Genomic DNA, 12,784 nt, shown 5'->3' with positions numbered 1-12,784 from the left:
CTAACCCTCTGGGGGCCATTTGAGAGCGTGTGACAGATTCTGTCACCTCAGTGATCTGGGGGATGACATGATTGGCATTTAGTGTGCATGGAAACAGGTGCTAAGAAGTGTCCTGCCTCCAGTATCGAGTCCCCTCCGCATCTCCTGGGAGCACTGTTCAAGGCCTGGGGCTCTGGGCCGCGAGACTAGGAAAGCACACAGACGAGCAATACCTGGGACTCTTCAGTAAAGGGAGGCAGAGAATTCCCACCACAGTTTTCAGCAGTATTCATTTTTTTTCCCTTTAAGAGGAGATGCTGTAATTATTTTCTCAATGTTAAAATCTGATCTAAAAGTGACACATTTAAAAGTAGGACAAAGTTTATCCCCCAATGCATAGCTCTACACATTTTGGAAACCGCGTAATGCTGTTTGATAGGCACAGGAAATCTGCAATCCTTTGGCTAATCAAAGACTAGGCAGCACAATGCCAAGGCCACAGCCAGTGGCTGCGGAGGCCTTGGACTAGGAGTGGTCATCGTTCACTTTCTGAAGGAATGCTGAGCAAATGCTTAGGGAGCACTTAAGTGTGCGGGTGCTAGACCAGAAATTAGGAAAACAAAGTTAAAAGTTCATTCCTAACCTTAAGAATGGTCAAGGACCTAGTTAACAAGATAAAGGGAAGCAGGAAAAAGGGGAAGCAACTCTTGTATTTGCTAAATAATAGGTGGGAAATGGCATGGAGTTAAAAATAGTGTACGTCTACATTACAGGAGGAATTAAGCTCATCTAAGGTAAAGTCTGCTTCCAAACTGTATTTTATCTATCACTTGTAACACTGCTGACATTCCAAACTTCCTGTTTACTTTATCTATAAAGAAGTTCTTAGAAACTCGCAACCACCTCACTTGTACCGGGTCTGTAAGGACTCATACCACAGGGACGGAGCACTGGAACCTGCAGCTGCCCTCATTGGTGAGACTCACTGTACGCGCACAGCTCAGCTATTCACTGACAGCCACAAGGCATCCTCTACAGTAAGCTACAAAGTCAACATCAACAGTTCCCTTTGCCGAAAACTAAGGAAACTGTGTGGTTCCAGAACCAGCTCTATCATCCTAATCATTATAAAGATACCAGATAATCAGGAAAAAAGCCACATGGGATTCGGGGACAAGGACACAAAATTCTTTCTTAAAAACATAGCTGACTCACCAGTTGTCTCCTGTTCTTCTTCCATGTTTCTGCTTTCCTCTTTGAATTCATGTTCTGAAAAGCTAATTTCAACAAAACAGACTGTCATCAAGGGAGGAAAACTCTCATCAAAATCCAAAATGACACATCTACAAGGGTACTTCAAATAGCTGATGGACAATCAACTATGCATGAACTTCAAAAAACGTCTACTCCAAAATAAACGTATACCTATATACATATATATATACATACATATATTTAAATTGATTTATTTGGAAGGCAGAGTGATAAGAAACCACATGCTGGTTTGCTCCCCAAATACTGCAACTGCCAGGGCTGGGCCCGCTCAAGCCAGCAGCCAGGAGCTCCATGCAGATCATCATCTGTGGCCTTCCTGGGAACATTACAGGAAGCTGGACTGCAAGCAGAGCAGCCTGGACTCAAAATAATACTTCAATATGAGATGCTGGCCGGCCCCGCGGCTCACTAGGCTAATCTTCCACCTGTGGTGCCGGCACCCCGGGTTCTAATCCTGGTCGGGGCGCCGGATTCTGTCCCGGTTGCCCCTCTTCCAGTCCAGCTCTCTGCTGTGGCCTGGGAGTGCAGTGGAGGATGGCCCAAGTGCTTGGGCCCTGCACCCTCATGGGAGACCAGGAGAAGCACCTGGCTCCTGGCGCAGTGCACCGGCCGCAGCAGTGCGGCAGCCATTGGAGGGTGAACCAACGGCAAAGGAAGACCTTTCTCTCTGTCTCTCTCTCACTGTCCACTCTGCCTGTCAAAAAAAAAAAAAAAAAAAAAAAAGAGAGAGATGCCAGCAGCAACACAAGTGGCAGCTTAACCTGCTGTGCCACAATGCCAGCCCCAAACTTACCATTTAAATCCATTTTCCACAAACTTTTTGAAGGACCCTTGTACATCCAAAACACACTGGTACACTGAGGGAATGAGGAAGTAAAGAGATAGAATCTTCGGTTCTAGCCAGGGCTGGATTAAACCAGCTGTAATATTTTAACCAGAAAAGGAAATCAAACTTACAGAAGTCACTTGGTGGGTTGTGTGTGAGATTTCTGTAGAATTCAGTCCTGTGAGCTTTCTTTAACCCCGTGCATAAACCAAAATCAGATAATTTCACATGACCCTAAAACAAAAGATATCCAGCAAAAAATCAGGGGACTACATTAATTTTGAGAACAAAAAGACTTTTAGAAGTTCCTCTTTTAATGGCAATTACTGTAAAAGACTCTTAGTGTGGAATTCCTACAGGTGAAAGGTAAAACTATAAAGAGCAGAAAGTGGAGTAACAGGGCAGCCCATCCGCATGACGTCATTTCTCTCGCAAGCCCTCTTCCTGCACCCCGCTATGAAGTGATGTAGTTCAGCAATAGCCTAAGCTGTAGCTGCCCACTCCCAGGCAGCTCTACTGAACGAGCGGCACCGAATAACGCAGTTTATTCACATGCCTTGGCATCCAACAGAAGGTTGTCTGGTTTAATATCCCGATGGATGAAGCCTAACTGGTGGATTGCATCTATGGCTAGAACAGTCTCTGAAATGTAGAACTGGGTCTCCTCTTCTGTCAAGGTGTCCTTCTTCATTAGCAATGTCATCATGTCACCTAAGTAAGGGAAGCGTCATGTTAATTACATACTGTAAAAGCTCTTTGTGTTTAAGCAATTGGGATCCCCCAGTATACCTCCAACCAGCTTTGAGACTGAATAGCAGTCATTACATAAGCCAAAGTTTTACAATATTTAATGGTTTTTAAAATGGAAAGTATGTGAAATCCAATCAGAGCAGAGCTCAAGGAAGAAACATCCCCACTCAACACCCACAGTAAGCTGCCTAAGAGGAAAATAGTTTAAATTAACAATACCCTCATTGGCCAGCATTGCGGTGCAGTGGGTTAGCAAGCTGTCAACTGTGATGCCCACCATTTGCAGTCCCAGCTGCTGCCATTTCCAATCTAGCTCCCTGCTAGTGCACCTGGGAAAGCAGCAGAAGACGGCCCAAGTCCTTGAGCCCTTGCTACCCACGCGGAAGACACAGACAGAGTTCCAGGCTTCTGGCTTCTGCCTGGCCCAGCCTAGCCGTTGTGGCTAGCTGGGGAGTGAACCATCATATCACTATGCCTGGATTTACTTCTCCATTCTTCTACTGATGGGCACCCATCTTGCATCCAAGTTTTCAGTGACAATGCTACCATGAGAACCCTTTCACAGGACTCCAAGCACACATGTGGGAAAGGTTTCTAAGCACACACAGTCTTTTTGGTAGACCAGCCAGAGTTTCTCTTCTTTCCCTTGTCTTATCCTTTGCCCACTGAGCTGTTTATCTTCTTGTTTATTGACTCAATTTTCTTAACTCTTGACATATAACAATCTAGTTACATACAGTGAACCCAGAATGTTAGTACTTAAAACGTGCCAACTATCACTGCTTCAAAATAATCTCATTTGTGGTCAAAATGACCATTATTCTGAAAGTAAATACTGAAAAATTATGACTGACTATAAAACCTCAGAGCTAGGAACATAAAAGTAAACCCAATCACTAACATTACTATTACGTTTTTGAAAAGCATCTGTCATTGCTACCATGTTCTCTGTTACCTCCAGGAAGAAATTCCATGATTAGATAAAGATTCCTCTTATCCTGAAAGCTGTAGAACATCTTCACCACCCAGGCGCCATCGGCTTCTACCAAAATATCTCTCTCTGCTCGGATATGGGCCACCTAGGTGAATATATTGTGAAAAAAAAAATTGTAACACATGATGTATTTCTTAAGCGTGTATGTTACAAATTATTCACCCAGAACAGTCATGAAGTGAAGCTGGAGTTCTAGAAAACACCTGAAAGATCTACGTGTGTTCCTATTCTCATTAAACTCCTTCCTAAGGTGCTCCAGGTCTGTCTGGGGGTACTCTACATCTTCAGTCCTGAAAAGGTGGGATGAACACCCAAGGCCTCTCACACAGGGCAATGACTAATCTCAAAACTTTCCAACCAAAACCTCCACTCAGCAATGACCCTAGCTTCGTCATATAAACTTAAGGTACTAGTATGGCTTTAAATGTTACATGTAGAAATTAATCATCTATAAACTGGTATGCAAAAGACAAAGCTTGCTAAAAACAGCAAACTAGGATTAACTGCTACACAAAAGGTTGAGCTAGCTTTTTGTGTTTTTTAAAAAGTAGAAAGTTTATAAAAACTTTATAGGAAGTATTAAAAATTCTCTATATTATCTATAAACATCAACAACTAAAAATTAAGTTTTGAGAGTTCTGCTAATGATTTGTCAGAGTAGGGATTACTAGAGATAATAGTGTGTGAAAATTTCACAGACTAGAAAATTCTGTAAACTGAGTAACGTCTGGGATTGGTTCAACTGGTCAGGTTTCAGGTGCTTTTGCATGAACATATTCCTACATTCTTTCTTCACAGATTAACTGTCATGTTTTATTTGAAGCTCATGTAATTTTCAGTAAGCACCATGATGAACTCTGACCCACATCACAGGAGAATACAGATTTATAAATCTTTTCATGACAATAAAATAGGATCTGCTTAAAATATCGTGTCTGGGATTACTGCACTATTGCACAGTGCCCTGAAAGCTCTGAGATCCAAGCTCAGGAGTCACAGGGTAAGAATATATTTTCTGGCATCAAAAAGCATTATAGTCTCTGGGTCTGTTTCATTAAGGGAAAAGTGGCAGCAATTCCCTTTTAGACAGCATTTGAAAATGATAAAGGAAAAGCCCTGAACTTCTGGTGCTGTACCTGGTGTTTTCAGGAGAAACAACCACATCATAAATCCACCATGATTTTTTTTTTCACCATCCCATCTCCTACTCCCTCTCTTAACCCATTCTTCATTAAGATTCATTTTTAATTATATTTATATAGAAGATCAACTCTATACTAAGATTTCAACAGTTTGCACCCACACAGACACACAAAGCATAAAGTACTGCATAAAGATTGGATTTACCATTAATTCTTAAAGTACAACACATTAAGGACAGAGGTCCTACATGGGAAGCAAGTGCATAGTGACTCCTGTTGTTGATTTAACAATTGACACTCTAATTTTTGACATCAGTAATCACCTGAGGCTCTTGTCATGAGCTGCCAAGGCTATGGAAGCCTCTTGAGTCTATAGACTCTGTTGATATTTAGACAAGGCCATATGCAAAGTAGTTCTCTCCTCCCTTCAGAGAAAAGTACCTCCTTCTTTGATGGCCCCTTCTTTCCACTGGGATCTCACTCACAGAGATCCTTCATTTAGGTTATTTTTTGCCACAGTGTCTTGGCTTTCCATGCCTGAAATGCTCTCATGGGCTTTTTAGCTGGATCCGAATGCCTTAAGGGCTGATTCTGAGGTCAGAGTGCTGTTTAGAGCATTTGCCATTCTATGAGTCTGCTGTGTATCCTGCTTCCCATGTTGGATCATTTTCTCCTTTTTAATTCTATCAATTATTATTAGCAGACACTGGTCTTATTTATGTGATCCCTTTGACATTTAATCCTATCTTTATGATCAGTTATGAACTTAAACTGATCACTTTAATAAGTAAGATAGCATTGACATCTGCCAACTTAATGGGATTTGGATTCCCATGGCAAGTTTTTAGCTTCACCCTTAGGGTTAAGTCCAAGGGAGTGTGTGCCAAACTGTACATCTCTTCCCTCTCTTATTCCCACTCTTATTTTTAACAGGGATCAATTTTAAGTTGGGTTTAAACCCCTAAGAATAATTCTGTTAAGTAAAGAGTTCAACTAATGGTATTAAGTAGAAAAAGAAAATACTACAAAGAATAAAATAGTATGCTGTTCCTTGACAGTCAGGACAAGGGCTGATCAAATCATTGCTTCTCATAGTGTCAGTTTCACTTCTACAGGTTTCCTTTTAGGTGCTCAGTTAGTTGTCACCAATCAGGGAGAACATGATAATTGTCCCTTTGGGACTGGCTTATTTCACTCAGCATGATGTTTTCCAGATTCCTCCATTTTGTTGCAAATGACTGAATTTCACTGTTTTTTACTGCTGTATAGTATTCTATAGAGTACATATCCCATAATTTCTTTATCCAGTCTTCTATTGACGGGCATTTAGGTTGATTCCATGTCTTAGCTATTGTGAACTGAGCTGCAATAAACATTAAGGTGCAGACAACTTTTTTGTTTGCCAATTTAATTTCCTTTGGGTAAATTCCAAGGAGTGGGATGGCTGGGTCGTGTGGTAGGGTTATATTCAGGTTTCTGAGGAATCTCCAAACTGTCTTCCATAGTGGCTTTACCAGTTTGCATTCCCACCAACAGTGGATTAGTGAGCCTTTTTCCCCACATCCTTGCCAGCATCTGTTGTTGGTAGATTTCTGTATGTAAGCCATTCTTACTGGGATGGGGTGAAACCTCATTGTGGTTTTGATTTGCATTTCCCTGATGGCTAGTGATCAAGAACATTTTTTCATGTGCCTGTTAGCCATTTGGATTTCCTCTTTTGAAAAATGTCTATTGAGGTCCCTGGCCCATCTCTTAAGTGGGTTGTTTTGTTGTTGTGGAGTTTCTTGATCTCTTTGTAGATTCTGGTTATTAATCCTTTATCGGTTGCATAGTTTGCAAATATTTTTTCCCATTCTGTCGGTTGCCTCTTCACTTTCCTGACTGTTTCTTTTGCAGTACAGAAACTTCTCAATTCGATGTAATCCCAAATGTTAATTTTGGCTTTGACTGCCTGTGCCTCTAGGGTCTTTTCCAAGAAGTCTTTGCCAGTGCCTGTATCTTGCAGGGTTTCTCCAATGTTCCCTAATAATTTGATCGTGTCGGGTCGTAGATTTAGATCTTTAATCCATGTTGAGTGGATTCTGTGAGGTGTAAGCTAGGGGTCTTGCTTCATGCTTCTGCATGTGGAAATCCAGTTTCCACAGAGGACGTACAGTCATCTGCTACCACAAGAGCAGGCACACTGCAGCTCTTCAATCGTGTGGGGTGGTTACCATCCCGGTACACGTGCTAACATGTAAAATACTAACAGACTAGAATAGGAAAAGGTTTTCTAAAATGAATGCAGATTAGCTTACAAGGGCTGGGGGGAACAAACTCAAAAGGTAAAAGGGACTGGATGCTGGACTCACGGGGAGACTGCCCCTTCACAGGACAAGAACAGTGGCCCCAAGGCTCCTCAAAGCCTGGCCAAAGGTTCTAGACCAGGGCTATCCAATACAAACATGATTCAAGCTGCAGATTACTCTTCTGGAAGTAGAAGAGTACTTTTACAAAGTAAAAGCAAACAGGTCTAGTTAATATTAATACTACTTTATGTAACCCCATAATTCAAACAGTACTTCAATATATAAGCAATACAAAAATGATGTCTGTGCTTTTGGAGGGCAGCGTGTCTGCACTTGGTATCTATTTGACATTCACAGCACAGCTCCTACAGCCCAGCTACAATTCAGCCACATGTGGCCAGTAGCTGGATTATAGCTTGAACTGCCTGCTACCTTTTGTCCTTTCTCTTACACCCTATCCAGGACAAATCCCACTGTTGGTAAGTTAGATTCCACTTAACTCCCCTGGTCTCTGAGGCTTTCCGTCTTCAACCCATGCCCTTACTCTAATCATTATCTTACCCATAAACCAAATCACTCTCTCAGCATTCCTTGCTCTCTACATTTCTTCCCTCTGGAACCAGTGTGACATCAACAAAGTTGCTTATAACCCTGGCCCCCTACCAAGCTCTCAATAGTTCCTATCACCTTCTCACCCAACCTGAAACCAGGCTAAGGTTACCGGACCGTCTACTGTACTCTCAATGCATGGCTGCCAATCCCGTGGGCACTCACCTCTACCTCCCTGCCACGGCTGCCTTCCCACACTTCCGGATGACATTTCACAGCTCCTCTGTCTTCACGTCTCCAGTAAGCCCTCCCCGCTTCCTTTACTTGAGGCTGATGCCCTCACTCATCTCCACTCAGGCAGGAACGTGGAACTTCTGAATGCCATCTCCAGCGCCCTGAGGTTGTTCCCATTTTACTCGGTTTTCCTCCGTTTTTATGTCTCTGCTCCTCCATCTTTAATAATTACTCCTGTCATTATCTCCCCTCTCTTTCTTGCATCTTTAGTTTTTCCCTTTCTAATAAATTCCTCCCATCAGCACTGAGTCAGTTCTTGTCTTAAGGGGGAAAAATAAAAAACAAAAACCAAAAAACAAAACCCACCTCCTTTTGATTAAATTTCCCTGTGTCAGTCGACTCCTTGTCCTGCTTCACACGAAGCATTTATCCATACTTGCTTCCTCTGCCTCTACTCTTTCTCCACTTCTACTCACTTTCTCCATTTGTGGCTTCCACTCTGCCCTCTACCACTGCGTCGAGACTTCTGCCTTCCAACCCACCGCAGCGCCCCTTGGCAAGTCACTCAACATCTCCATGTCAGGAAATCGGTGCACAGTGCCCTTCTTGCTCTGTCTTGGGAGCACTGGCTGCAGCGGACCACTGCCTGCTCTGGCCTCTCCTCGTGGTCTGTCTTGGGAGCACTGGCCGCAGCGGACCACTGCCTGCTCCGGCCTCTCCTCGTGGTCTGTCTTGGGAGCACTGGCCGCAGCGGACCACTGCCTGCTCCGGCCTCTCCTCGTGGTCTGTCTTGGGAGCACTGGCCGCAGCGGACCACTGCCTGCTCCGGCCTCTCCTCGTGGCTTCCACGACACTGCGTTCTTTCTTCCCCTCTACGATAACGAGAAGCTGCTCTTTCTTGGTCCCGTGTGCTGGCCCGCCTGCCTCTCCTGCTACCCTCCGGTCGTTCCTCCCTCCACCCTGCCAGCCCCGAAGGTTTCTTTCTCCTCTCAGAGAAGGCCAAGATTGTTCTTGCCTGGGGCTCTGTCTTTGGCACCCGGGCCTCTGTTCTACCAGACCTCCCCATGTCATTCTTCCTCATTACCCACATTCTCATTAATTATTTCCTCCCAGATCTAATTCTTCCTGTTAAACCCAGCTCATGTAGATCACCTTGTCCTTCTAAACAACATTCTGCACACTGCTTATCAATCATGACAACCTGCAAATGGCTGTCTCTTTTCTCTACCATCACATGACAGCAGGACCAGGTTTGTTTTGGTAACTGCTGTATCCCAGCACCTACAACACTCGGTACACCACAGGCATCCAATGCATGCTTGCTGAATTACTGAAGTAACAAAGTTAACGGGTGCAGTGAAAATCCTGCAGTCACAGTCCAGTAACAACCAGTGCCATGTGCTGCAGTGGGGACTAGGACAAGGCATGAGGAGCAGAGGCAGGCCACCCTCCACAGCCTAGTACTCCACTAGAGCAGGTGCTCATGCACACACTACAGTGTCCTCCCACACGGGAACTACAGGGGAACACAGCAAACACACAAGGGGTGCTTTCAAGTGCAGGCATGAAGCCACAGGAAACAGGGAAAGAGCCCAAGAATACAGGAAAAGTAGTCATGGATTTGAGTAGGTGTGAAGAATCGGCGAATTCTCAGAACGGTTTTGCTTCTTTGACAGGTGACAGGGACCAGGTATGCTAAGAACTGTTCCTTATTTTCACAGGACTCAGAAAAGGGGGTCTTTTATTATGGACTGAACACCTGTGTCTCCCCAGTGCTCACATGGTGAAGCCCCAGCCCCGCGGTGTGGCTCTGTGTGGAGAGGAGGCCCCAGGAAAGTAAAGGGTCAGTGAGATCACAGGGCTGGAGGTCGTGTCCTCGCAAGAGGAGGCCCCAGGGACTTCCCACGTGAGCACACGGCAGAGGCAGCCATCTCACACCTCTAGGACTCGGGAAAGTACCTTTCTGCTGCTTAAGCTACCCAGCCTGTGGGATTCTGATGCGGCAGCCTGAGCAGACCAATACAAAGGCTATAAATTTGGAAGAAATTTTAAATACCAGAACTGAGGAACACTAAAGCAAGCTATCAAAATATTAACAGGTCATATAATAGGAGGTTACTGCTTTTTAAAACTCCCCATCTAAACACCTGCTCTAACACCTGGCCAGTGGATGTCCCGCTGCATGCCATGTGTTAAGGAGACCACACCTGCTCTTTTTCAAGCATATCGGCCTTTCTCAGTATCTTCATTGCGTAGATGTGGCCTGTGTCTTTCTTCTGGACCAGTCGTACCTGGAATAAAAAATAACTGATTATCACTGTTAAACAATCACTACCATTGAAGTCAAGGGGAAAGTAGCAATGTATACATATTTAAAAAAAATAAAATAAAATAAATGATTACATATAGGAAAGTGCATATAAGCAAATAAATGCACGTATTTTAACTTGAGAGGCAAAGGGACAGACAGACACAGGAGGACAGAGTAACCCAGCCCTCATCTGCTGGTTCACTCTCCAAATGCCCACAGGAGGTGCAGCCAGGGGCCTGGAACTCAATCTAGGTCTTCCAGGCGGGTGGTAGGGACCCGGTTACACGAGCCATCACCTGCTTCCTCCCCGATCTGCACTGGCAGGAGGCTGGCGTCAGCAGCGGAGCCAGGACTCCAACCCAGCAGCTCCGTGTGGGACGTGGGCATCTCGACCAGCACTTCAACCCTGGGCTAAACGCCAACCCCAGAAGCTGCTCCAGCCGTCCTGAGACACACTGCCAGCAGCAGTGGGGCCAAGAAGAAACACACCTCTCCGAAAGCTCCTCTTCCTATCACTTTCAGAGACTCGAAGTCATCGAGGCCGAGCCGGGTCCTCTTGAGCCGCAGGAACTCTGTCTCTTTGCGAGCGTGTTGTGATCGGCGTAACTTTTTCTATGATAAAAAATGAGGACAATTTAAAAGGATGATTTTGTAATCAGGTTGTTTCAAAGAAGCTTATAGTATAGAAAAAGGATGCACATAAAGTAGGGACAAGGTATTATTATTATTATTAAATGTTATATATTAGTGCTATATTTTATTTTCCAAAGTCAAGCATTTTTTAAATAAAAATAAAACAATCTAAAGAAAACTTTTCAAAGCAACATTTTCTAATTTTATTAATCTGTAATTACTTTGCTATTAAATATTTAATAGTTAAATGTTATTCCAATATTTGAGAGAGAGAAAACTACCAGCTCACTCCCATCACTCCCTGCTGACAGAAGCCAAAGCTGAACCCAGAAACAACCCGGTCTCCCACACGAGTGGAACCCAACGACTGGAGCCATCATGCTGCCTCCCAGAATCTGCATCAACAGTATGTTAGACTCAGGAGCCACAGGCTAAGAAAACTTTTGTAATAGAAAAAACTGATAAAATCCTTACTTTTGGGATCTATTCTGTTAAATATTTCATCTTAGGTAGTCATACACACACACACACCTGTATGTATATATGTATACACATATATAAGATGTATTTTTCATCTACATGCTAACTTAATTCATAAATAAAAATTAAACTTTAAGAAAGGCTAATAGGATTCTCAAGTTCATTTTTACTCTACTAAGTCTGAACTATCCAAGCCAGTAATTTCATAATTGCTTCTACCAAGATCACAAAAAATAACTAGCAATAATAAGCAATGTAACAAAAACTCAAGGTTACATTTGGAGCAGGCATTTATTTAATCCTTCTAAACCTTATTTTCCCCCCTCAGCAAATAAAATTCACAGTTAGTTCCTAACAGAAGTGACACAATAGGAAATAAAAACCAGGGAGAAACGAAGCCCTATTCATCTCTAGCTGGACCTTTTTAAGCTTTCACTGGTTCAGCTGAGAAGGAGCCAAGCAGACATGGCTCCTGTAACAGGCAGGAAACACGGCCTTACACGCAGCTCGAGGCACAGCCACTGCAAGGGCCCTTCCTACCTCTGTCCATTTTTAAAATGTTAGGTAAACTATGACAGACTCTGTCAATGCAATGGAACCCTGATACTTCTAACACTGTAAATCATTGAGGATGAAACTGAGAAATTATATCTTCAAATTTTATCTTCCATTATACACTCAGGCATATCAACAATAGAAATTACATTATTAATAAAAGGCAAGTCACAAATTAAAAAGCTTTCTAGCACAGGAACTGAGCCCAGTGGTTAGGACAGCCCCGTCCCACACAGGAGAGCCTGGGTGCACGCCCGGCTCTGCTCCCGACTTTAGCTTCCTTCTAATGCAGACCCGAGAGGCAGCAGTGCTGGGCCAAGTGACTGAGTCCCTGCTACCCACCAACCTGGGCTGCGTTCCCAGTTCCTGACTTACGCAGAGCCCAGCTCTGGCTACCCCAGGCATTTGGGGAGTGAGTCAGGGAATGAAAGTGCACTCTGTCTCTTAAATAATTTTTCTTAAAAATATTTTTATTTATTTGAAACAAAGAGCAACACAGGGAGAAAGAGATTGAGAGAGAGATAAATCTTATCCACTGGCTGACTCTCCAGATGGCTCCAGCAACCAGGGCTGGGCAAGGCGGAGGCAAGGAGCCTGGAAATCCATCTGGATTCCTAGGTGGGGGCAGGGGCCTCAGGAGTTAGGCCAGCTTCCGTTGCTTTCCCAGGTGCATTAGCAGGGAGCTGGATCAGAAATGGAGCAGCCGGGACTGGAACCAGCACTGACAGGGGATGCCAGCTTTCTACGCAGCAGCTTAACCCACTGTTC

At 43.9% G+C, this 12,784-nt stretch overlaps 1 protein-coding gene across 10 annotated transcripts in view; it reads right to left on the bottom strand.

Moving 5' to 3' along the window:
- The window catches only part of STK38L (serine/threonine kinase 38 like), an 86,106-nt gene that overhangs the window by 8,155 nt on the left and 65,167 nt on the right, over nucleotides 1-12,784 (bottom strand). For 5 of the 10 annotated variants that reach the window (XM_070049551.1, XM_070049553.1, XM_051850891.2 and 2 more), the window contains 7 exons: nucleotides 10,838-10,960; nucleotides 10,245-10,328; nucleotides 3,786-3,909; nucleotides 2,637-2,791; nucleotides 2,212-2,314; nucleotides 1,195-1,256; nucleotides 213-281 (listed from right to left, as the gene is read on the bottom strand). In XM_070049551.1, the coding sequence (XP_069905652.1) occupies nucleotides 213-281; nucleotides 1,195-1,256; nucleotides 2,212-2,314; nucleotides 2,637-2,791; nucleotides 3,786-3,909; nucleotides 10,245-10,328; nucleotides 10,838-10,960 (720 nt within the window). The remainder of the gene's footprint in view (nucleotides 1-212; nucleotides 282-1,194; nucleotides 1,257-2,211; nucleotides 2,315-2,636; nucleotides 2,792-3,785; nucleotides 3,910-10,244; nucleotides 10,329-10,837; nucleotides 10,961-12,784) is intronic. The other 5 variants (XM_070049552.1, XM_070049554.1, XM_070049557.1 and 2 more) reach the window with 1 other exon arrangement.

Source organism: Oryctolagus cuniculus, chromosome 9 (genome assembly GCF_964237555.1).
Source record: "Oryctolagus cuniculus chromosome 9, mOryCun1.1, whole genome shotgun sequence".
NCBI lineage: Eukaryota > Metazoa > Chordata > Mammalia > Lagomorpha > Leporidae > Oryctolagus > Oryctolagus cuniculus.
This window is presented reverse-complemented; position numbering and strand designations above follow the sequence as displayed.